This window comes from Notolepis coatsorum, assembly GCF_963971535.1.
Source record: "Notolepis coatsorum genome assembly, chromosome: 4".
Taxonomy (NCBI): Eukaryota; Metazoa; Chordata; class Actinopteri; order Aulopiformes; family Paralepididae; genus Notolepis; species Notolepis coatsorum.
This window is the reverse complement of record NC_140168.1, coordinates 99,574,669-99,600,342: the sequence shown is the minus strand read 5'-3', so window position 1 is coordinate 99,600,342 and position 25,674 is coordinate 99,574,669. Positions and strand designations below refer to the sequence as shown.

At 42.0% G+C, this 25,674-nt stretch overlaps 1 protein-coding gene across 4 annotated transcripts in view; it reads left to right on the top strand.

Annotated features, from left to right (window-relative positions):
- The window catches only part of LOC311227799 (alpha-2-macroglobulin-like protein 1), a 115,547-nt gene that overhangs the window by 66,884 nt on the left and 22,989 nt on the right, over positions 1-25,674 (top strand). For all 4 annotated transcript variants that reach the window (XM_084313621.1, XM_084313620.1, XM_084313619.1 and 1 more), the window contains exons 22-25: positions 19,144-19,195; positions 21,228-21,311; positions 22,924-23,100; positions 23,616-23,697. In XM_084313621.1, the coding sequence (XP_084169747.1) occupies positions 19,144-19,195; positions 21,228-21,311; positions 22,924-23,100; positions 23,616-23,697 (395 nt within the window). The remainder of the gene's footprint in view (positions 1-19,143; positions 19,196-21,227; positions 21,312-22,923; positions 23,101-23,615; positions 23,698-25,674) is intronic.

The following is a 25,674-nucleotide window of genomic DNA, read 5'->3' as shown; positions in this document are numbered from 1 at the left end:
AAGTAACTAGGTTACGAAGTCGTCGTCGTTCCCCCAACAGTTTTTTTTAAACGCTTTATTGAAAGTGCATAAATTGTTTTTAACTTGTTTCTCTGCACATAACGTAAATTGTTAAACTAGTGCTTCAGCTTCTGTACCATCAAGTATGGTAAAGCAACAGTCTATGATGCTCACAGCATTAGAGCAGCCAGCCAGTGGTTTTACAAAACCAGTGTATCACATCTAACAAATGCAGGCTGAACTATTCAATTATATCAACTGTAACTATTAAATTGTTTTTATAAATGTCTCTCTATAAACATACAATCAGTCTCTCTTTAACATGTAAATTAACTGTGAATCTGGCAAATAAGAGCTTTTGCTCTGCCACCATCAACCCTCCTGTACCTAGTCGAAGCGTCGGCTAGTGTTGTGATTCCAGATGCTTTCAATGCAATTGGCTGTGCTGTTTTTAGCGGTAGACAGTATTTTGTTTCCTCCGCCGTGAAGTAGTGACTGAGGCTACGTTTAGACGAGCGTTTTGGGGTGGAATTCTGACCGCGGTTTCACTTTTAATTTTGCCAAGCGTTTTGGGGTGGAATTCTCCGACGACGGAGCCCTGCTGTCACACGATTGGCGCATATGTCACATGACGTGCTGTGAAGACCCGCCCTACTCTGCCTCTGATTCGCAGACTGTGGATGGGGAATGTGATTGGTCCAAAGCAGAGTCACTCACAGACAGAGGGACCAGTCACGCCGCGGGACACATTCTTGTATTTAACCCTTTCACTGCCACACCACGTCACTCCCAAAAGAAAAACAGCTCAAAATGTATTTTTGACTGTCGAAAACGAAATAAAATACTGCATTCCGCCTGCATTATGAATTTATGATGAGATAGTAACGAAATAGTAATGCACAGCCACTTGGACAAGTAACTGCAATCAGATTACTGGCTTTTAAAGATTAACGCGTTAGATTACTATTTTCGGGGAAAAGTAATCAGATTACAATAACGCGTTACTTAGTAACGCGTTACTGGCATCACTGGTAACGACACAGTGGGTCAAACACTGCTAGTGGAGGTGAGTGTTCCGTCACGACACAGTGGTTCAAACGCTGCTAGTGGTTAGTGTTCTCCCAGATAGCAAAAAATGAGTGAATCAACGTTGAAATAGGGTTCAGCAGAAATATTGAATCTATGTTGAAGCCTGACATCTAAATTATATAGATCGTTGTCTATGACTTACACGTTGAATCAACGTTAGGTGTCAACCATAGCTGATACTATATCAATGTTGATTCAACCATCATCTAAATGGTAATCTACATGCACATTTTAGTTGATTTTATATTGAATCAATGTTAGACATCAATGTTTATTCAACCATAATCTAAATGGTAATCTACATGCACATTTTAGTTGATTTTATATTGAATCAATGTTAGACATCAATGTTTATTCAACCATAATCTAAATGGTACTCTACTTGTACATTTGTAACTTGTACATCTACTTGTAACTTGTAAAGTTAAGGAATCAATACTGATTAATGTACATTTTACATTAAAATATTGCTGCTGATATGTATACATCATAACATTACATGTTTTTTTCCTGCTGTTAAACACACTATTGTTAAATAAATAATAATACAATTCTTATATGACCATATTTCCAAAAATGTGTGAACAAAAATGACAACATGGCTTTAATATGAAAATTAATTTTTTTCTAGGGTATCATACTTCCAGTGACCATACCTTTTACACAAAAAAATAATAACAGACCTTATAACAGGCTTTCATTAACAATACATATATAGCCACTGCCAGAATAGTGACACACATATTGTGTGTGGTGAGCACACGCATTCATGCACAACGAAGACAAGATTGCGTTGTCTCAATCATTTTAACTATAAATTTATGAGCTCAAATTTATGAGCTCAAAGTATGAGCTCACTACTGACTGAAATGTCCAACAAAAAGCATCAATTGTCAAATAATATTGATCACATTAACTAGACTAGATGTTTGAGGAAATTAGAAAGGGAACAACAACTTAACCCTTGTGTCTGATCAGATTCGTATTTGTTTGATAACTTTGCAGTGATTATGTTTGTAGCCAACATAATATGTGGCATAATCTTTTAATTATCTTGTATTTTTTTTTTTACTCTTCATAAATTGTTTATTCCACTTCAGCCCGATCATAACCACCACATATTCTTTTTTTTGTCATATTTAACAACTCTTTTCAGAAAAGTGGGAGTATTTCATTACAAAAATAATATAAAAAATGGTTATGATCAGGGCTGAAGTTGAATAAAATATTTATGGAAAAGAAAGTGGGAAATTATTTCAACATAATCTTTTTATGGAGTTTTTCAATTTAGTCCCCTAATAAGAGTATAATACTTTAGTTTTCAGACACAAGGGTTAAATAACAATGGCATAGGATTTGAATTTAAACACAGTGGAGCTTAGATGATCTACAGTTGTCCACGACTTATCCTCCAAGACATCTGCTATATAATAATCTTCAGATTTACTTAAAGGACGACTCCACTTTTTTTTGGAAATTAGCTTATTTAACATCTTCCCTGGAGTTAGACAAGAAGATGCATACCTTTTTTGTCTCTGTGCGTGCATTTTAGCTTTGGGAATAGACGCTCCGTTAGCATAGCTTAGCTTCATCACTGGAAGTGGGGGAGGACAGTAGCCTTACAGTGCCTTACAGTGTATTGCAAGGTCTGACATTGACCAAACTTGATATGCATGACCTTGGTGGGCTCTAGGTCAACTCCTGAAAAGGGGGTCAATGTCAGACTTTGCAATCAAAGTTAGGGGGCTAATAACCCTTGCCATAATTTCAGTGCGCCCCCTAACTTTTGATTGCAAGGTCTGACATTGACCCCCTTTTCAGGAGTTGACCTAGAGCCCACCAAGGTCATGCATATCAAGTTTGGTCAATGTCAGACCTTGCAATACACTGTAAGGCACTGTAAGGCTACTGTCCTCCCCCACTTCCAGTGATGAAGCTAAGCTATGCTAACGGAGCGTCTATTCCTAAAGCTAAAATGCACGCACAGAGACAAAAAAAGTATGCATCTTCTTGTCTAACTCCAGGGAAGATGTTAAATAAGCTAATTTCCAAAAAAAGTGGAGTCGTCCTTTAAGTGTTATTAGTAGGTTACAGCAGTAAGCATTAGTTTGCTCAGTCAATTATGGCCAATTCGTTTTATATTGTTTAATACAGTTAAATAAATAGATAAATGAAAAGCAATTTTTTTTGGATCCCCCCCCCCCCCCCCCCCCCCCCCCCACTGTACCGAAAATAATACCGAACCGTGTCTTCAAAACCGAGGTACGTACCGAACCGTGGATTTTGTGTACCGTTACACCCCTAATGTTTCTATAACTCTCTCCCATATAACTCTCTCCCATACCCTTAACACCAACCGCTGAAGTGCCCTTGAGCAAGGCACTAAACCCCCAACTGCTCCAGTGGAGTTGCTCAGTGGCCAACAGTGTCAGACTGTGGTTGTACTGGGGCCTAACAAAATTAATAGTTGGTTTCAGGTTGGTTGTCAGTTTGGCCATGGGTAGGTAGGGAATTTATTTAATTAAATTTTTTTATTTTATTCTTTCCCACGGCGACTATGGATAGGGAATTTCTTTATTTAATTAAAATGTTCACAACAACATGGATGCATGTACTCTGCCAGCATGTTTAATATCCATAATACTAAATGTTTGACTAAGATTTCTATGAAACTTTATTAAAAAAAAATTCTAAAAACTCATAAAATATATTGGGTCGCACCTAAATCGGCAGGGTCGGTCGGCAACCTGAAACCAACTATTAATTTTGTTAGGCCTGGGCAGCTCCCAGGTGTGAATGGAACTCTGTGAATGTGAAGCAGGGCGTAGCTGAAAAAGAGCATCCGTGCTCAGCGAACCTACCCTATAAAGGTTAAAATAAAAAATAAAAAAAATAAACACTGCAAGAACAGGCTGAAGCAGCATAAGTCATTCAAGTAGATGCCGTCCATGGAAGAACAGTGTCCATGAGGGTAATTCCTTGTACTGTATGAACCAGGGAAACAGTGTGCTGGGGTACCCCAAGTTTGACTCTGGTTCGCTTGACAATTAAGTTTGGGTCACTTCGGTTCCAAGAACAGGCTGAAGCAGCATAAGTCATTCAAGTAGATGCCGTCCATGGAAGAACAGTGTCCATGAGGGTAATTCCTTGTACTGTATGAACCAGGGAAACCGTGTGTGCTGTGCTGGGGTACCCTAAGTTTGACTCTGGTTCGCTTGACTTAAGTTTGGGTCACTTCGGTTCCTTGAGATGCCTCCCTCCCGGTCTGGCGCATAACGAAGCCACTTCTTGACAGTTTCGCTGTAGTCCTGGTCGGTCAGCTTGGGGTCAAACTGTCGAGCAGCAGCTGATAGACACAAAAATAAAAAAGTGAGGAAGAGAGGTGGGTGAGATGATGTACGATGATAAGAGCACCCCTCACTTCACACGAGTGCGATTTTTTTTAATCACTCAATTACTCACTCTGTAGGTCTACAGTAACAAGCTACAGTCAGCATCCAGTTAGACTGGACAGGAAAGAGAATTAAGCAATCGCCTAGCCTGACACCATCTAGGCAATACAATGTGTATCCATGCACCTCTAAAGCTCACCAATTACGTTGTCCATTTCTTATAGGTTGCACTTTCATCACTTTATTCCAACATAACACTTTTTTTTTAAGTTTTTGCAACAGCATAATTATATTCTGAATCACCAGCATCACCAGCATCACCACCTCACTACCTAAACTTAACCTATGAAGTAGTTTGCAGGGGAGGAAGCTCACCAAACATGCAGGCTTGTAGTGTGGTGTGCTTGAATGGCTTCTTGCTTTCTGAACAACGCTTGTCTTTCTTTCCAGCCCAGTTGAACCCACTGGCCAGGGCGTTGGTCATAGCAGTTTTCAACATCAGTCTGATCAGGTTCTCTGAATTGGTGCCTCCTACCAAAGCCAGGCGAGAAATCTAAATCGGAGAGAAGAAAATGAAGGCCCTGCGTTAGAAACAGCATAACGTTTATTTTATGAACACAGAGCAACCAACTTGTTTATACACACACTTTATGCATGCACTGATATTCCAGCCCATGCCAGTCATTAGGTTTAACCACATTAACCCTCCTGTCCATATGTAAACGGTATATTTGAACAATTTCAAAACGTTTCATAAATAGCAGATATACAAGCTCTAACACGTTTTGAACTAGAAAGTGCTAAACACATTTTTCCCCTGAACAAGACCACACTGAAACGATCTACATTTGATAAATGAATGCAGTTCAATAAATTACCATCTTTTGACGGACTGATTGCTCCATCAGTAATGATTCTGCCTCATTGAAGTCTTGTTCACTGGCGATTGGCAGCTGGAAGGGGAGCATAGTGGTTGTGGTGGCCACCCCGTGTCCCCTGGTCCCACCAGATATGTTGCCCTCAACCAACTCGGTCTTGATGAACTGCACATCTCTCGATAGATCCTTCACCACGACAAGTAATTCAGCAAGCATTGAATTCTTCTTCTGGATGGTAAGGTCTTCAGAAGAAGAGTTAAAATCATTAAGTGAGAAATAAAAATAAGCAGCAAATCACACGAGGAATTACACCATGTCCAATAGACTTGCCTTTCATAAGCTGCCCGTCATCGCCGGCCATCTGTCTACGCTGTGAAACACCAGATTGCCCTGAGCTGTGTCCTGACATCGCTGTAGAAACAAAATCATAGTTATATATTTCACTATAGTTTGACTGCATTGGATCAAACTGGTGGTAGTTCCCTCTAAAATGGCATACCATTTTGTGAGAGACCAGGGGGACTGTAGTATTGCCCCGAGCTGCATCCCGACATCCCTGTAGAAACAAATCATTATATTTAAAAATACAAAATCTGACTTGTCAGTCAAATTAACATACATGTCATAATCACTAACACCGGTTCCTGACAGGCAGCAAGCGAGCGAACTGGAGACGAAATCGCACACGACACTGTCCTGATATGACGCAGCGCGTGTCCGAGTGTGTGTTACCTGGATTCTCGACCAATAAAAAGTGTTTAGGGGCGGGACTCGGCCGCGTAATCGCTCAACTAGAGACACAGCGAGCGAATATTTGAGGGGTGAACGACATCGCTGCTCAGTTCACTGTCGCTCGCGGCAGGTCAGGATAGTCTGATTGAAACGAATACATTTTAATCACTTTTTCTCGCTCGCTCGCGTCGCTCTATGTCAGGAAGGGGTGTAAGGAGTTGTATCCCCGTCTCTCAAAACACTGTTACTGAAAGAGTACAGTATCATACCACTACTTGCACTTTGTCGATCTTGCAGCTGCTGGACATGTGAGGCCTGCTGCTGCTGGTGATACTGTACAATATCAAATCCTGGCATCTCGGCTGAAACACAGTAGGAAATACACAAAGTTATTAGCAAATGACGCTATTGTAATCCCCCATGTGAGAAAATGTTTGATTTCCATTCAGCTGATTTCACGTGCACTGCCAAATACTACTTTAATAAAAATATCAAAGACAATGCGAGACAATACAGATATTTTAAACATGCCAGAATATTATGTTATGAGATTGCTTGATAACTCACCATTATGTTGAGTTAGCGATTGCCGGTAGTTGCTAGTAACCAGATCTACAAAGGGGAAATGTAAAATAAGTTGCGACTCAAACATGGTGGAAATTGTGCTCAATATAAAAGCATTATGTACAACTACACATTTTTATTGTGACATTGCTTGCAAGTTGTGAAGGCTTTGAATTTTTGTAGTGGGCTGGCATGCACATTGTAAACATGTATTCTGTTGCATGCATGATGCCAGCGACCTGCCAGCAAGCTCCTCACAAGAACACAGATATGGGTTCACTTACTGTTATTTGGATCAGGAGTCTGCAACGAATCTAAATAGCTGTAGATCATGCCACCATCCAAAGAATCTAAAAAAGGTAAGCCAGGGTGAGAATTGAAGATGCTACAAATCATGTTTAAACAGTCATCTAGTTGGCATTTTAACATTCATAGCAACATACCATTCATTGTAGGCTCTTGGCCAACAACTGGAGGGTTGCCGGATCTTAGCGCCTTACGAGACCGGCTCGATTTTGGAGTCTGTCCTACAACATATTTTAGTTGGCATGTTATTCACAATGTATATATTTTGGGCCAACTATAGAATAACTGCAAGAAATGCATAAGTCCAATCAAATTAAAATGCTCAATTTGTCGGTACATGGTCAGACTAATTTGTTTAACTGTTTATTATTATTATTATTATTATTATTATTATTATTATTATTATTATTATTATTATTATTATTATTATTATTATTATTATTATTATTATTAACTGTAGCAGTGATCATGTCCAAAGTGCCTATATAAAATAAATGCATTGCATCAATACCTGGGAAACCCACATCAGGTGCTTTGGCAAAACGTTTTCTTTTGGCGTCGCCACTCGAGTCAGAGTCCGAGTGCACATACTGCTGATTTGGCCTAAAAAAAAGTATATATATACACACATATAAATAAATGTAGTTATGATACTACGTTTATTAGTCAAGGCTAAAGTCTGAATACATAGGCCCTCAGGCCACTGTGTGTTATCCTTTTAGCACTACTTGCAACTACAACAGCAGTGCCATTATTTACAACACCCTAGGGAGAGTTGTCCCTTTAACAAAGTGAACACTGGGGGCGGCTAGGTGGTGTAGTGGTCTAAGGCACTCGCCACCAGTGTGGAGACGCTAGGATTCGCGTGTTCGAATCCAGCTCTCCACATTGTTTTTCAGTTTGGCTGGTCGTCCGCAGTAATACACATTGGCCGTATTACGGGGAGGGAAAACTGAAGGGTGGGGATTGAACGTTGTGAACAAGCGACTCCTACAAGTCGGTTGGTGCGCCTGCGCAGTAGAATCAGGAAGTGTCGGGGGCAGCGTGAGCCTCCCACGCGTTACTCCTCGGCACTGAGAGGTCGAGCTGCGCAGGTGAAAAGATGCGACTGCTGTTACCTCAAGTACCGGAGGGGACTTGTGCTATGTATGACTTAGTCCACATTGCAGCCGGCTTGTGGGAGGCAAGAAACAGCGTTCGTGACAGGGGAGGGTTGAAATTGGATGATACGAAATTGGGATGGGAGAAAAATATAGAAAAATGGGAGAAAAAGTGGATCAAAAAAAAAAAAAAAAGTGAACACTGTACCTGGATCTTCTTTTCTGGCGGAGATCTCCTTCGTCCTCAGATTCAATTTCAGAGGTTGGACACATAGTTGAGGTGTACTTGGTCTCTCGTTTTTTGGCCTCATCATGGGTCTCTGGAAAGAGCAGAGAGAAAATGACAATTAACATATCTGCAGTCCAGTATTTAACGAAAAAATATATGTACCTCTTATCATATGTGCATCGTCACAATTTGCGTCCTCACTTTTTGTGTATGTGTTGCACGAAATACTCACCACACGTAGTAAGCTCACGTACATCCTTATAGGTGATCCATTTATCATCTGGTTGCAGTCCATCTCGAAGGGCTTTTGTGAGCTTTATGTGTTTAGGGGGCCATAACACAGTCTGGTCTTTAGCATTAAACCAGCTCTCTAGAACTACTGCTGTCCCACCATTTGGGAACTGTACAACTGACCACAGCACCACCTCACCATTCATCTTCAAAGGGCTGAAATGAGAATTTACGGTACTCATAATGATCTCTCCTTACAAGCCATTCCCATACCGTCCTAAACTAATATAATCCAGCCTTATTTCTGTCTGTAGTCGTCGGTGTAGGTTATCCAGTGTACATATCCACACGGTTCTCGTCTAGGGCTCCTCGGGTGAAAGCGCCAGGGTAAGCAGCCCAGCCTGGATAAGCACACTAGCTGGTACGAGGAAACGTTGGTAATGCTGGTCACTGTAGAACGGTAGCCGCACGATACACTATACATAATAGACTAATACTTAATAATAGAATAGGTCGAACTCGACGATACAGCTTTAAACTCTGACACTTCAGCTATCAATTTGCACGCGGTCTCAAGGCTCTATTTTGGGGCAAAACGGGCACACTTCACAGCACGTTGTATCGTGGTGAAGGCTTCAACTTATTGGGGTAACTAACTGCTGTATCCACCTGCAACGTATTTATACGTAAGGTGAATAATCTATAGTACCAGCCTTATTTCTGTCTGTAGTCGTCGGTGTAGGTTATCCAGTGTACATATCCACACGGTTCTCGTCTAGGGCTCCTCGGGTGAAAGCGCCAGGGTAAGCAGCCCAGCCTGGATAAGCACACTAGCTGGTACGATGAAACGTTGGTAATGCTGGTCACTGTAGAACGGTAGCCGCACGATACACTATACATAATAGACTAATACTTAAGCATTACATCACGCGCAGGAGTGGTTTGTGACCAATAAACCATGCCTAGGGGTGGTCGTTAGGCCCGAGGCGCAGCCGAGGGTCGTTAGACCCCCCTAGGCATGGTTTATTGTTCACAAATCACGACTGCAAGTGGTGTAAAGCTTTTATACAACTGCCAGATTCATCCAACCTTATTTCTATACAATAAACACACATTAATCGAAGATTTATTGAAAAAACCATCCGCCAGAAAAAGTAGTTCCCACAACTACAAAAAAGACAAGTTGCCTCCATGTGGAAGCAGCTTGAAGTGCATCCAACCAAACTAACACATCCAACTGTGTATTATTGGAATGATTGAGAGAAGTTGCCTCATGTGGAAGCAGCTTGAAGTGCATCCAACCAACTAACACATCCAACTGTGTATTATTGGAATGATTGATTGAAAATTTTATTACCAGATGCAGAATGGGTACAATACATACGGCTCAATACACACAATTGTTAAGGGAATGCAGACCTACTTTCCATAGAACTTCATTCTTAGATGCTTCTATATAAAGTAGGTAAAACAAATTAAAAGGTTTTCTTTGCCCTATAGGAAAAAAAACGTTTTCTTCGCCCTATTTTTTTATTTATTTCTTTTAGCCTAAACTTAACCAGTTGGAAACCAGGGGTAATAAAATTAGCAATCAACCAATCAATTCAATAGACCATGCTCACTTAAAACAGCGCTGCTTCTCTCTCAGTCTGACTCCCCCGCTGTTGCAGACAGGAGTGTGTGTGTGTGTGTGTGTGTGCGTGTGTGTGTGTGTGTGTGTGTGTTTGTGGGTACGCCAGCGTCGGACAGTGTGAGAGTGAACGCTGCAGTCAGTGGGAAGGAAGTAGAAATTTAAATCAATCAATTAATCAATCAATCAATCCGCGATTTTTCTTTTGTTCTAGATTGACTCAAGACCCATCAATTACATCATCCAACATTGTTTAAAGGACTAACACATTCCCCTTGACAGAATCGCTTCATATTTAGTCGTTATGGGCTTATGGCGCTATCAACATTCTGGCGCTATCAACATTCTCCCGGAGTGAGCCGGCGGAGTGATTATGTGATTCGGTTGTGGGCGGGTCCTGAGCCCAGGACCGTGGATTGTTGCCAATAAAGACGTGTAAATGGCCAATCAGAATCGAGAAATTTGCATGCCGTTGTATAATTAATAATAGAATAGGTCGAACTCGACGATACAGCTTTAAACTCTGACACTTCAGCTATCAATTTGCACGCGGTCTCAAGGCTCTATTTTGGGGCAAAACGGGCACACTTCACAGCACGTTGTATCGTGGTGAAGGCTTCAACTTATTGGGGTAACTAACTGCTGTATCCACCTGCAATGTATTTATACGTCTTAGCGGTGACTTTGAACTAGACATTGGGGGTATGGCCGTGGCGCCTAGGGGGGTCGCTGTCCAATAGGAGAACGAATATTATGGTCTGGCCTGTACTAGGTAAAGGGATATTCCGTGTATATGTACAAAGAATATACAAGGGATATCAGACGATATACAAATACTATACAATATATCTCAAGTAATAAATATATATATTCGGTTTAATCTGACCCTTTGTAACAGCCGCCTCCTAATTAGTCCGCACACATTGCATTTTTGAAGCATTTAAAGGAAAACTCCATTTTGTGAAATTAGCTTATTTGACATCTTCCCTGGAGTTATAAGAAGATACATACCTTTTTCGTCTCTCTGCATGCATTGGGCTTAGGGAACGCCTGGACAGTTAGCCTAGCTTAACTTCATCACTGGAAGTGGGGCAGACATCTAACCTAGTTCACTACAGTCAGGAAATATACTCCAAATACAATCAAAATACAACTCCCAAACGTTCCCGTAAACATGTTGTGACCTGTGTATTTACCACGTCTCCCAGTCACACGAGTCACACAAGTCTCCCAGTCACACAAGTCTCCCAGTCACACAAGTCTCCAAGTCACATGAGTCACACAAGTCTCCAAGTCACACAAGTCTCCAAGTCACACAAGTCCAAGTCTCCAAGTCTCCAAGTCACACGAGTCACACAAGTCTCCAAGTCACACAAGTCTCCAAGTCCAAGTCTCCAAGTCACACGAGTCACACGAGTCACACAAGTCTCCAAGTCACACAAGTCACACAAGTCCAAGTCACACGAGTCACACGAGTCACACGAGTCACACAAGTCTCCAAGTCACACAAGTCTCCCAGTCACACAAGCCCAAGTCTCCAAGTCACACGAGTCACACAAGTCTCCAAGTCACACAAGTCTCCAAGTCACACAAGTCACACAAGTCCACGTCTCCCAGTCACACGAGTCACACAAGTCTCCAAGTCACACAAGTCTCCCAGTCACACAAGTCTCCAAGTCACATGAGTCACACAAGTCTCCAAGTAACACAAGTCTCCAAGTCACACAAGTCACACAAGTCACACAAGTCTCCAAGTCACACAAGTCTCCAAGTCACACAAGTCTCCCAGTCACACGAGACTCATGTGACTGGGAGACTCGTGTGACTTGTGTGACTGGGAGACGGGGTAAACACACAGGTCACAACATGTTTACAGGAACGTTTGGGAGTTGTATTTGGAGTATATTTCCTGACTGTAGTGAACTAGGCTAGATGTCTGCCCCACTTCCAGTGATGAAGTTAAGCTAGGCTAACGGTCCAGGCGTTCCCTAAGCCCAAAGCATGCAGAGAGACGAAAAAGGTATGCATCTTCTTGTCCAACTCCAGGGAAGATGTTAAATAAGCTAATTTCACAAAATGTTGGAGTTTTCCTTTAAGCGTTTCAATTGGCCAGCCAAACATGTTATCTGTGTACATGTAATATTGTACTAATTGTGTATTTATTAATGAGGTAAGTTATGCCCCGAAATCCGACGTTAGAGTCAGTGTGTCAATATAGTTACTGCACTTTAGCTTTGTAGGGCAGTATGGTTATGCTGTTAAATGAAGTAGTGGTATTGCAATGGCACCATCTCCGTCTGGAGAGAGAAGACATTTGCGCTTGATATAGCGAAGTTTACCTATCCCTATATCTTCTTGCAAGCCACTGACCTTGTATGTACCAATGTATGATGATTCACAGGGATACATGTAGTATGGCTGTTTGTGTCTGTACTTTCTGTAAATTATATATACCTCTTCCTCTGATTTAAGAATATTCTCTACTAATGCAAATCCATCTCCAACCTCAATACAATTGTCTCCTTTCTTTGTGGACAAAGTAAACCGATGAGTGGAGACCTTCCTGTACTGTTGTGAAGAAGTAAACTGTGGGGGGACAGGCCCATCAGTGTGAATATTACGCAAAATTGGATCATCTGTGGGACATGGGGATCCAACATGTGGAATTTCAGACAACCTTTTCACTACCTGTTGTAGAGGCTGATGTGGCTTGCGTAGAAGATGCTTAATTTGTCCAAGATAGTTCTCAAAAGGGAATCCTGAGATATTATCTAGAGTGCCAAACTTCCTGTATTCCTCAGCCAAATTAATAAGCTGGTGTACATTGTACACAATTTCACCTCTTCCATACACTGTCCCAAAGTGTTCAACAAAAGAAACCATCAACTTGTGCGCAAAGGCCAACATTTCCTCAGAAATACTAGGGGACAGCAACAAGTACATTCCAACAGAAAACAACATGAAGTTGTCATACAGCTCACTGGGGAGGGAATCCTTCAAAACAACAGGACCCCAATACAACATGAAGGATCGCAACTCAGTAGCTTTCCAGCGATCTAACTCTGACAGTTCCCTTGGTTTACGGTTAAATTCACAAGGCATGTAGGGACGTAGCTTTAGCAGTTTACCTGAAATGGCTTGTACAGTTTTGGAAGGGACCCTTGTTGCCAAATTCTTCCCCTTTAACCATATATTAAGCAGTTTCCTTGTAACTCCGAGACAACAGAGATGCATGTAATCAGTTGGAAACATAGAAACCATCTTAACTAAACCTGTTAAAGGGCTCGTCCCATTGTGATGTGCCTCATCAACCATGTCTGAGAAACTGGAGTCTGTCCTAAGTCTGACTTTTGTTTCAGGATATGTCATTTTATTTCTCCATACACCCTCCTGAAAACACTTGTCACAACCAGAATAGCCATTAAATGCCTTGGTCTGCTTAATATAAGCTCTAGCCGGGGCATCACAAATGAAAGAAGAAATCTGTACATCAAATTGCTTGTCATTATAAATAATGCCATTAGACAGTACATTCTGAAGATCTTTGACAAACTGCTCTAGGTACTCAAAAACACTCTTTGGCTTGCTTAGACCACAAAAACAACAAATGGGGACTTTGTGTAGTCACATTTGAGACTTCCAAGTATGGGCCAAAACTGAAGTTTAGAACTTTTGAATAAAGGTAAACCATCTATATTAAACTGTAAATTAAGAGTTGTCAGAGTTGCCGGTAAAATCAAACATGCCAACCGTGAAAGCACCCCTTTGACTAAACCAAAATGATAGTATTCTCCCCCTTCAATCTTAGTGGTAGGCACATGTTTTTGTGTTCCTAGCAATGTTCTTCCATCTTTAGGAAGGGTGGGGTGAAACATCTTCAAAAAGGACAGCAAAGATGATAGTGCAACCAGAGAGACTGAATAGGATGTTGCCCAATATTTTAAACTTGTCATGAGGAAATCTTCATTATGCTCATCACTGTCAAAGACATGTTCAGGTTCAATTTCGTCATCCCCAGCTATACTTTCAAAATGTGCATTTGACTCACCTGGTGAGTCAATATTTTCACTTTGATCACTGATAGTTAGTGGTCTGTTTAGTGGCAAGTCTGAAGTTGATAAATCTAGTGGCAAGTCTGATCTAGTTGTTAAATCTAGTGGCAAGTCTGTCTTTGGTAAATCGAGCAGGCACTCAGTATAGGCTGTGACAGGATCTGTGTTCTCTAAAGAGTGATGGTTTGTCCTTGAATTAGCAGCAACAATTAACTTCCTGCTCTGTCTCTCTCACTAATTTGTTGACTCTACGTCTTTTAGCCCGAGAATAAGATGACATAGTGATGAGGTGCTGTAGTCAATGTAATGGTACATACATTGTGCTATTTACTTGGCTAGAACAGGTCTTTGCTTCAATTGCTGCAACGTGCGGCTTCTTGAAACTGGTACGTGATTCTGGAAAAAGAAAGAAAAAAGGGGGGAGGGTCGACATTAATGTGCTGCATTGCAATGTGCAGGGTGAAACGCTTGCATAATTCTACATTTTGATCAATATCAAGAGAGTCCATTATTATATTATTGTTATATTGTTCATTAGAAAATACCATGTATATAACCAAACGTCTAACTATATAGTCAATGTAATGGTACATAAATTGTGGTATTTACTTGGCTAGAACAATTAAGTCTTTGCTTCAATTGCTGCAACGTGCGGCTTCTTGAAACTGGTACGTGATTCTGGAAAAAGAAAGAAAAAAGGGGGGAGGGTCGACATTAATGTGCTGCATTGCAATGTGCAGGGTGAAACGCTTGCATAATTCTACATTTTGATCAATATCAAGAGAGTCCATTATTATATTATTGTTATATTGTTCATTAGAAAATACCGTGCATATAACCAAACGTCTAACTATATACTATCTGTATGTCATGCATGTCCCTCCCTATGCCATAAATGTCGTCATGTGTATGTCATAAATGTCACTATGAATTGAAAATGGGGGACCCTGATGTAAACGAGACAAAAACGTCTTTCTCTGGTCTGCATCCCCTTAACAATTGTGTGTATTGAGCCATATTGTATTGTACCCCTTCTGCAATCTGTTAAATAAAGTTTTCATTCATTCATTCAACATTAGCAGGACCAGTGGCACGCCAAACAGCCTGCAAACTACCTGGCGTTCTATCGCCATGCTCTAAGACAAACTCTAACCTTAACCAACTTAGAAAGAGTGCAAGGGGAGATGAAGCATATAGCGATATAAACATAGTCATAGCATCAAATTAGTATTTAGATAAGCCACAGAAAAAAATCACGTTATAAAAATAAGCAGTTTCTAAGAAAAAACGATTTGTTATGTGAAGCGCTTTATCAACATGGGCGCCGCCATTTTGTTTGGTGACATCACCGTCGCGGTGCATTTAGCTAGCTGGCTACCTAGCCGCAGCCGGGATTCAAAGCCAACTAACCGGCTAACCCAGCTCGCTAAATACTGCATGTAGCTAGCAGAACTGTAAAATTTGTTTGAACAGCCATACAAAAAGAAACACGCGGTCCCGTTGTCTGGTAGGCAACGTTGCATTTACGGATCCACGTGTTTACAAGCTAGCCAGCTAGCGCGTGCTTCCTTGACTACTTCCTGTTCACCCAATAAGCATGCTTTTGATTGGCTGAGTCGCACAACGTCATTCAGTACCAACGCACGCAATTGGACCACGCAATTGCTATTCGTTTGGCGCTAGAATATTTACATCGAAATAACTTAAACAACCGTACGATTCCACTTGCACACTCTCCAGAGTTATATTAAGCACACGCTAACGAATATTCATGAATATTTATCTTAGTTGACGTATATATATATTTACCTACCAAACTGCAGCATAAGCACATGCACAACGCCGTCAAGATCCACTGGTCACACTCACAATAACGTTATTTTTCACAGAACACAGTTAAGATAAAAGTAATATAGCCAAAACTTACTGTAAAGCACTCAGTAGAATCAAATCCGGGGGAACCAGACGTGCTGTTCTGTTGCAATGCAGTTCACATTGAGAGAGTGCTCAGCTGCATGCTGGGACGTACGTCTGTTTAAATTGGGGGGGGGGAATTCGGATCGGTCCAACGTAATGACGACAAACGGCATACGTTGAACAGCATGCGTTGATTCAACATTTATTAGATATTGGCATTTCAATCATTAAAATGCAACCACAAAACAATATTGATTCAATGATATGTTTTCAACATTAGTCAATTGCTTCAGCGGTTAATGGGTGATTCACCATCAATCGTCGACCTTAACCAAAAATCAAGCATTGTGACCATAAATCAACATTGAATTAACACCTTTTGCTATCTGGGCTGTCACGACACAGTGGTTGAAACACTGCTAGAGGTTAGTGTTCTGTCACGACACAGTGGTTCAAACGCTGCTAGTGGTTAGTGTTCTGTCACGCCACAGTGGTTCAAACGCTGCTAGTGGTTAGTGTTCTGTCACGACACTGTGGTTCAAACGCTGCTAGTGGTTAGTGTTCTGTCACGACACAGTGGGTCAAACACTGCTAGTGGTTAGTGTTCTGTCACGACACAGTGGGTCAAACACTGCTAGTGGAGGTGAGTGTTCCGTCACGACACAGTGGTTCAAACACTGCTAGTGGAGGTTAGTGTTCTGTCACGACACAGTGGTTCAAACACTGCTAGTGGAGGTTAGTGTTCTGTCACGACACAGTGGTTCAAACGCTGCTAGAGGTTAGTGTTCTGTCACGACACAGTGGTTCAAACCAGGGTTTCCGTTAGAATTTTTTTTTGCAGGTCTGAGTGTCCGGTAGATTTCAATCTACCGGACAAATGGGATAAATTCCGGTCAGAGTTTATTGAGCTTAAAAACAATTGATAGGACTATATAAAGAATGACATCATCAAGGCATTTATAATATTTTAACTTAAAACTAGGCTACTTTTGCGTATATACAGTCATTAATATATTCCAAATAAAATAAGTCCCTCGAGACTTCGTGCTGCTGCCGACTTGAGGTGTCGGTGGGCAGTCTGCCCGACCTTAATAAACAGCAGTCTGTTATAATCACATTTTTATGAGCTAACGAATTCCGTTATATTGGACATTTGTATTAATTATATCAAGCGAAGAACTGAGAAATTTGGCAGAGAGAGACGGCAACATTATCGTGGGTTTGCGTGATGTATATCTCCACCTCCCAACGACTGGTGCTGGTCATAATGTCCTGTGAAAATAATTCCCTCTAAACACAATTTGATTATTTGAATTGTATTAAAATAGGCTAAAATTAAATAGCCTATGCGATGAACGAAACAATAATTTGTTTCATCGTTGCTTCACCAAGCAGCCGGTCTAATAATGACATCCTGTTGTCAGCGCGAGCTGGCTGCTGATATATTTACGTGAAGCATGGAGCAGCAGTGTTTTTAGGTCTGGTCTGGAAACCGCTCAGCAGCGCCCCCACCCAACAGCTGAATTGCCAATGGCTGAATTGGAGTACTGCACCCTGCCGGCCGGCAGATGGATGCTTCTCGCAAATATATCAGCAGCCAGCTCGCGCTGACAACAGGATGTCATTATTAGACTGGCTGCTTGGTGAAGCAACGATGAAACAAATGTAATGATTGTTTGTTTCGTTCATCGCATAGGCTATTTAATTTTAGCCTATTTTAATACAATTCAAATAATCTAATTGTGTTTAGAGGGAATTATTTTCACCGGACATTATGACCGGAGAGATTAAATATGTCGGACTTCAACAGATTTTGCCGGTCAAATACCGGTAATTACCGGCTAACGGAAACGCTGGTTCAAACACTGCTAGAGGTTAGTGTTCTGTCACGACACAGTGGTTCAAACGCTGCTAGTGGTTAGTGTTCTGTCACGACACAGTGGTTCAAACGCTGCTAGAGGTTAGTGTTCTGTCACGACACAGTGGTTCAAACGCTGCTAGAGGTTAGTGTTCTGTCACGACACAGTGGTTCAAACGCTGCTAGAGGTTAGCGTTCTGTCACGACACAGTGGTTCAAACACTGCTAGTGGTTAGCGTTCTGTCACGACACAGTGGTTCAAACACTGCTAGTGGTTAGCGTTCTGTCACGACACAGTGGTTCAAACACTGCTAGTGGAGGTTAGTGTTCCGTCACGACACAGTGGTAATACAATAAGGAACTTTTTTTTTTACTCAAAAATATATACTAATAGTATGTATACTTACTTTGACGTCTGTATTGTTTTAAGTCGATACATTTGCATGGATCCATGACGGTATACCTTCATATACTCTACCTCCCAGCACTACCTGTTAGGGCTGTCACATTATATTCGAATATCGAATTCAATTTCGAAATGACATAAAAACACCAGATTCGAACATGAACAGACATTTGAATAAAATAAATTAAAAACTGACGTTGCCTTTTAACGAAATGGCATGGTGGGTTTTGCGACATGCTGCCATAAAGTGTTGTTTTTGCCAGCAGTTTGCACAAGTGTTTGAACGTCTACCGTTACGTTGTGGTCCTATGAGTTATTATACACAATATTGGCGACGAGGATTATGGTTTCTTTACTCTCACATCTCTCTCCGTTCCTCGACCTGCCTGGCGAGCCACCAATTCTGTGGATTCGCTGGCTGGAATCTTTCGACACGTTCATAATAGCCGTTGGGCTAGCCGATGTTGAGTCGGTCCACCATTACGTAGCTGACCTACACGTATTCCAAATAATTACTGGCCATGGTTATTTTTTGTCTTGCAATTTAAAGACCTTTTTTGACGCTGAAATTCTAATTGGAATTCGAAACTCGTCTACAATTCTGCAACGAATATCGAATTCGATTTTCTTTGTTAAAGTGACAGACAGTCGTCCTACTACCTGTATACATGTAAAGGCACTCGTTTTGTCCTTCTTTCACACATTATGATTCATGGACATCTTCTTAAATATCCATCCATCTCTGTCTGTCTGTGCTAGGCTGAAGGAACACCAGAGGTCATCAGCCACAATGCCCTCATGTGCCCTACAGGTGAGTTACGACCACAATGCAGGGGTGTAAAAAGTACCCAGAAAGTATACTTAAGTGAAAGTATGGGTACCGTCTCAAAATCGTACTCGAGTCAGAGTATCTGGCTAAAAACACACTTGAGTAAAAGTCAAAAAGTTTCTATATAGATATAAGAAAGAGGTCTAGCTGAGTCAATGTTGATGGTTTTGTTGAACATTTGTATTTCACAGAGAGAAACTGTATTCAAAGAACGCTATTAAAATAGTCTTTGAATCTAAATATACTTTCTGTGTTGATTTTACATTAATTCCATGATTTTACTCAAGTAAATATCTGTTACAAGCTTCGGTCTTAAGTTATTTTTAATCTAGATTAATTACAGAAAATTGTGAGAGTAATTAGTTAATTATTTTTAATCTATTGACAGCACTACTAAAAACTAAGGCTGTCAAAGTTAACGCGATATTAACGCGTTAACTCCCGATTCTATTAATGCCACAATTTTTTTTAACTCAAGTGTGTGTGTGTGTGTGTGAGAGATAGAGAGAGAGGGGGGTGAGAGATGAGGAAGGGGCAAGAGAGAAAGAGAGTTGGAAGAGTGTGTGTGAGGGAGAGAGGGGGGTGTGTGATTAATCAGCCCTTGTGTGTGAATGTAACAAGTTTCTAACGTTTTCTTTCCTCTATTATTTCATGCACACTTTATTCATGGTTTTAAATTATTATTTTCTTTTAAGTTATTTTGTGCATCACTCTGTTTTGAATTTGATGCAAATTTGCAATGCATGAGGGTCATCCTTTTGTGTTAAATGGCTGCATAAAGCAAGCATTTGTTGACTCGCATGTTGATAAGAGTATTAAAACTTGGAACTTGAAAAAGATCTGTTTAAGGTAAAAATAAATTAAAATGTGATTAATTTGCGATTAATCGCGAGTTAACTATGGACAATCATGCGATTAATCGAGTTAAATATTTTAATCGTTTGACAGCACTACTAAAAACGTATTCTTCTGATAGCAGGTGTTTAATCAAAGATCCCCGCTTTCTAGTCTTGCACAAGGACCAATCAGCATGGGCGGGTTAATTTTCCATTGATGGGGATTTGATTATCTGTTTTTAAATAAAGCGCGGCTGCAGGATTAATAACGTTAACGTTAGTTCGGCCAGAGAAACAAATATACTAATTAAAATGGCTGGACCTGCGAGATTTGTACTTTGTACTTTGTAGGTCTGCATTTTAAATGTAAGGAGTAAAAAGTGTGTTTTTTTTCCCTCTGAAATGTAATTGAGTACAAGTATACAAACCTAATAATACTTGAGTAAAGTACAAATCCCCAAAAACCATACTTAAGTATTGTAACGAAGTACAATTACTCAAGTACTTTACACCCCTGCCCTCATTTGCCCTACAGGTGAGTTACCGACCAGATGTCATCAGAAGGTCACATTATCGGCGCATTCTCCCCTTGTGACCTAAACGTCACGATCTGGACCCGTACTCAACGAGGGCTGATCCGGGGTCGAGACTGAGAGGCTAAAACTGAGATCAGTTGTTCTCCTGCTGCTCTGCCATTTGTTTAAAATACAAGATCAGTTCCAACCCGTGGCCGGTTCATAGTCGTTGAGCGTTCAGTGACGATGGATTCTCACCAGTGAAGCTCGTTACTTAGGAGTGATGCGCGGTGGACATGTTTCTGCGACTGACCGAGAGTTTCCCGCCTGAACCTGTTGGGTTAATTTGCTTTGTTTGTGTCTGACCTCGACCTCCCCCTCTGACACGCGCGCACACACACACACACACACACACACACACACACACACACACACACACACACACACACACACACACACACACACACACACACACACACACACACACACACACACACACACACACACACACACACACACACACACACACACACACACACACACACACACACACACACACACACACACACACACACACACACACACACACACACACACACATCAGTGTGCTCTCTCTCATGCTCTTGTCTCTCTCTTGTTGTGTCTCTCTCTCTCTCTCTCCAGATGGTCCTGTGGAGAAGAATATCTCTCTTCTGCTCCCTGAGATGTTCGTGGCGGGTTCTGCCAAGGCCTCCGTCTCTGTGCTGGGTGAGTGACCCACTCTCAAGGCCTGGATCACAAGTAGGGTACTACCGAGTACCGATTCACGTGAGATCCACCGGTGCTACATTTCGGTAGTTAAATGTTTTTTTAACTATGAAACCTATGAAGCGTGCCGCACGTTCGTGTCAACGTTCACGAGCACAATACACTCTTACCTAGGACTTGATTCAACAACAAAGCAGTCGGGGCAATGACGAGCCGAAAACGGTCGCAAGTGTGGGTTACACTTTACAAAGCTAGATGCAGACAATGCTTGCTGCAATATTATATATTATAATGTATATATATTAACATTGTTCTAAATAAATAATAATGATAATAAATAATTAGAAGTTTTGAATATTTCTTTTACAACTGAGGTAGGTGGATACCATTTTTAGAGACTAAAGTACCAAGAAAAAAGGTACCGTTTGGTACCGGTATCGGTTCACAGGTACCGGTATGTGTTCAAATGTGAACGGTACCCAACCCTAATGAAAACAGTAGTAACATGTTGGTGATTATGTTTTAGCCTGGGTCACATGACAACAGCAGGGCTGAGCCCAAACGCTCGAAGGTTCGGACCTTCGTTCGTTTCGTTGGCACTCTAATCTTTTAATGGGTTCGAAATGTTAACATTTTCTGTCCCCGTGTCCTCTCTGTCCTCATGTCCTCTTGTCATCTATGTGTCCTCTCTATCCATGTGTCCTCTCTGTCCCTGTGTCCTCTCTGTCCTCATGTCCTCTGTCATCTATGTGTCCTCTCTATCCATGTGTTCTCTATGTCCTCATGTCCTCTCTGTCATGTCCTCATGTCCTATCTGTCCTCTCTGTCCTCATGTTCTCTATGTCCTCATGTCCTCTCTGTCATGTCCTATCTGTCCTCATGTCCTATCTGTCCTCTCTGTCCTCATGTTCTCTCTGTCCTCATGTCCTATCTGTCCTCTTTGTCCTCATGTCCTCTCTGGCCCCTCTGTCCTCTCTCTCCTCATGTCCTCTCTGGCCCCTCTGTCCTCTCTCTCCTCATTGTCCTCTCTGTCCTCTATGTCCTATCTATCCTTGTGTCCTCTCCTGTCCTCTGTGTCCTCTCTGTCCTCATGTCCTCTGTCCTCTATGTCCCTGTGTCCTCATGTCCTCTCTGTCTCTGTGTTTAATTTCTTTTTTCAAAACCGGTACAGATAATTTCCGATATTACATTTTAATGCCAATATCGGACATCCCTAGTTCGAAATGTTAAATTTGTCTGTCCCTATGTCCTCTCTGTCCCTGTGTCCTCTCTGTCCTCATGTCCTCTCTGTCCTCATGTCCTCTCTGTCCTCATGTCCTCTCTGTCCTCATGTCCTCTCTGTCCATGTGTCCTCTCTGTCCTCATGTCCTCTCTGTCCACATGTCCTCTCTGTTCTCATGTCCTCTCTGTCCTCATGTCTTCTCTCTCCACATGTCCTCTCTGTCCTCATGTCCTCTCGGTCTATGTGTCCTCTATGTCCTTGTGTCCTCTCTGTCATCATGCCCTCTCTGTCCTCTATGTTCCTGTGTCCTCTGTGTCCTCTATGTCCCTGTGTCCTCTCTGTCCTCGTCTCCTCTGTATCCTCTGTCCTCATGTCCTCTCTGTCTCCCAGGGGACCTGATGGGCAGAGCCATGAAGAACCTGGACAGTCTCCTGGCCATGCCCTACGGCTGCGGAGAGCAGAACATGGTTCTGTTTGCTCCCAACATCTACATCCTCAACTACCTGCAGAGCACCGGGCAGCTCACCAAGCCCATCCTGGACAAGGCCAAGCACTTCCTGGAGAGCGGTGAGTCACTGGAGCAAGTCGACATTGAAAAGAGGACATCTTTTGAGTATGAATCTAAAAAGGATCAAGGATAATAATAACGCAATCAAGCTGGACGGCTTGTTTACATTGTGGTCCATGTGGGCCGGAGGAGGGGTGGAGCAGGGAGAGGGTAAAAAAGAAAGCAGTTTTGACAAAAAGGCAATCAAATAAAAAAAAAAATACATTGAATACATCAAATAACAAGATTCAAGAGTTTTATTCATCACATACATACCAGGGCATACAGTGAAATGCGGTTGGCCATGCCCGCTTTGATTGTGCAATAAAACAATAGTAATAATAATAAAAAGATAACTAGAATAGACATGGTAAATAGACATGTTAATAAATCTAGACATGTTAACAAATCGAACTTAATTCAGGAGTGTTGGAACCGCTGGTAGAGGGTAAAGCCGTTGGATTCTCTGGCCTCATTTCTGCCATAATCATGGATGAACTGCATGGAGGTGTCCGTCTGTCCCTGTGTGTTACAGGGTATCAGAGAGAGCTGACCTACAAGCACGACGACGGCTCCTACAGTGCCTTCGGGAAGAGCGATGGGTCGGGCAACACCTGGTGAGTGCGAGAGGAAGGGGTTCTCCCACCTTCTCAGGAGGCGTTTTCAGGATCAGAGGTGCTTTTTCGTAGTTCAGGAACTGTTTGCGCGGAGGACCCCTTTTTTGTTGTGTTCACACTGTAGGACCTAAGGACCATCATAGTTCTCCATGTAGGAACTGAGGAACATCATAGTTCTCCCTGCAGGAACTAAGGACCATCATAGTTCTTCCTGTAGGAACTAAGGACCATCATAGTTCTCCCTGTAGGACCTAAGGACCATCATAGTTCTCCCTGCAGGACCTAAAGACCACCATAGTTCTCCCTGCAGGACCTAAAGACCACCATAGTTCTCCCTGTAGGACCTAAGGACCATCATAGTTATCCCTGCATGACCTAAAGACCACCATAGTTCTCCCTGTAGGACCTAAATACCACCATAGTTCTCCCTGTAGGACCTAAGGACCACCATAGTTCTCCCTGCAGGAACTAAGGACCATCATAGTTCTCCCTGCAGGAACTAAGGACCATCATAGTTCTCCCTGCAGGAACTAAGGACCACCCTAGTTCACACTGCAGGACTGCAAAGTTTGCCGTTGGCCATTTTAAGCACAAAGAATGTTGTGTTTATATGTGAAGTGACGTTATTTCCAATGTTGGCCAAACTGGAACCCAGCCAAGCCTTCTCACTACACACCCAGCCAGCCAGCCTGTCTCCAGGGAAGGCAGATGCCTTCTCACTACACGCACAGCCAGCCAGCCTGTCTCCAGGGAAGGCAGAGGCAGGGTTGGCAGGGTTGGTCAATTCAGCATTCCTATTGGGCCTAACAAAAAAATATTTTGGTTCCGGTTGCCGACCGACCCTGCTGATTTATGTGCGACCCCAAATTTTTTTTTCTGAGCTTGTAAAAAAAAATTACGTTTTTTTTAACAATAAAGTTTTATTAAATCTTGGTAAAAAAGTGCAGTCCATGTCAAGAATGAGAATATATAAAAAGCAAGTATTTCACAATATTTGCACAGCTCTCTGACATTGGGATATTTAGTGAGTAATATTTAGGGGTGGCATTTTTAATACTACTACCTTTGTACATTGTACTTTTGTAGTACAGTGTCTTTGTATTTTAACCTTTAGTACATGTACATTCCGTATAAAAGCAACAATATATGGATATTAAACATGCTGGCACAGTACATGCATCCATGTTGTCGTGAAAAATAAATTCCCTAACTACCCATGGCCTTAACTGACAAACAGGAACCAAACAATTTTTTTGCTAGGCCTTGGCTGAATGCAAACAAAAAGGAAAAGCCCAGATGGTATGTAGTTCCTCTCACTGGGTAGTTCCTCTCACTGGGTAGTTCCTCTCAGTGGGTAGTTCCTCTCAGTGGGTAGTTCCTCTCACTGGGTAGTTCCTCTCACTCGGTAGTTCCTCTCAGGTAGTTCCTCTCAGTAGTTCCTCTCAGTGGGTAGTTCCTCTCAGTAGTTTCTCTCACTGGGTAGTTCCTCTCAGTAGTTTCTCTCACTGGGTAGTTCCCCTCAGGTAGTTCCTCTCAGTAGTTCCTCTCAGTGGGTAGTTCCTCTCAGTAGTTCCTCTCACTGGGTAGTTCCTCTCAGTAGTTCCTCTCACTGGGTAGTTCCTCTCAGTAGTTCCTCTCACTGGGTAGTTCCTCTCAGTGGGTAGTTCCTCTGGGTAGTTCATGTCAGTGGGTAGTTCATATGGGTAGTTCCTCTCAGGTAGTTCCTCTCAGTGGGTATTTCCTCTCAGTAGTTCCTCTCACTGGGTAGTTCCCCTCACTGGGTAGTTCCTCTCAGTAGTTCCTCTCACTGGGTAGTTCCCCTCACTGGGTAGTTCCTCTCAGTAGTTCCTCTCAGTAGTTCCTCTCACTGGGTAGTTCCTCTCAGTGGGTAGTTCCTCTCAGTGGGTAGTTCCTCTCAGTGGGTAGTTCCTCTCAGTGGGTAGTTCCCCTCAGGTAGTTCCTCTCAGTGGGTAGTTC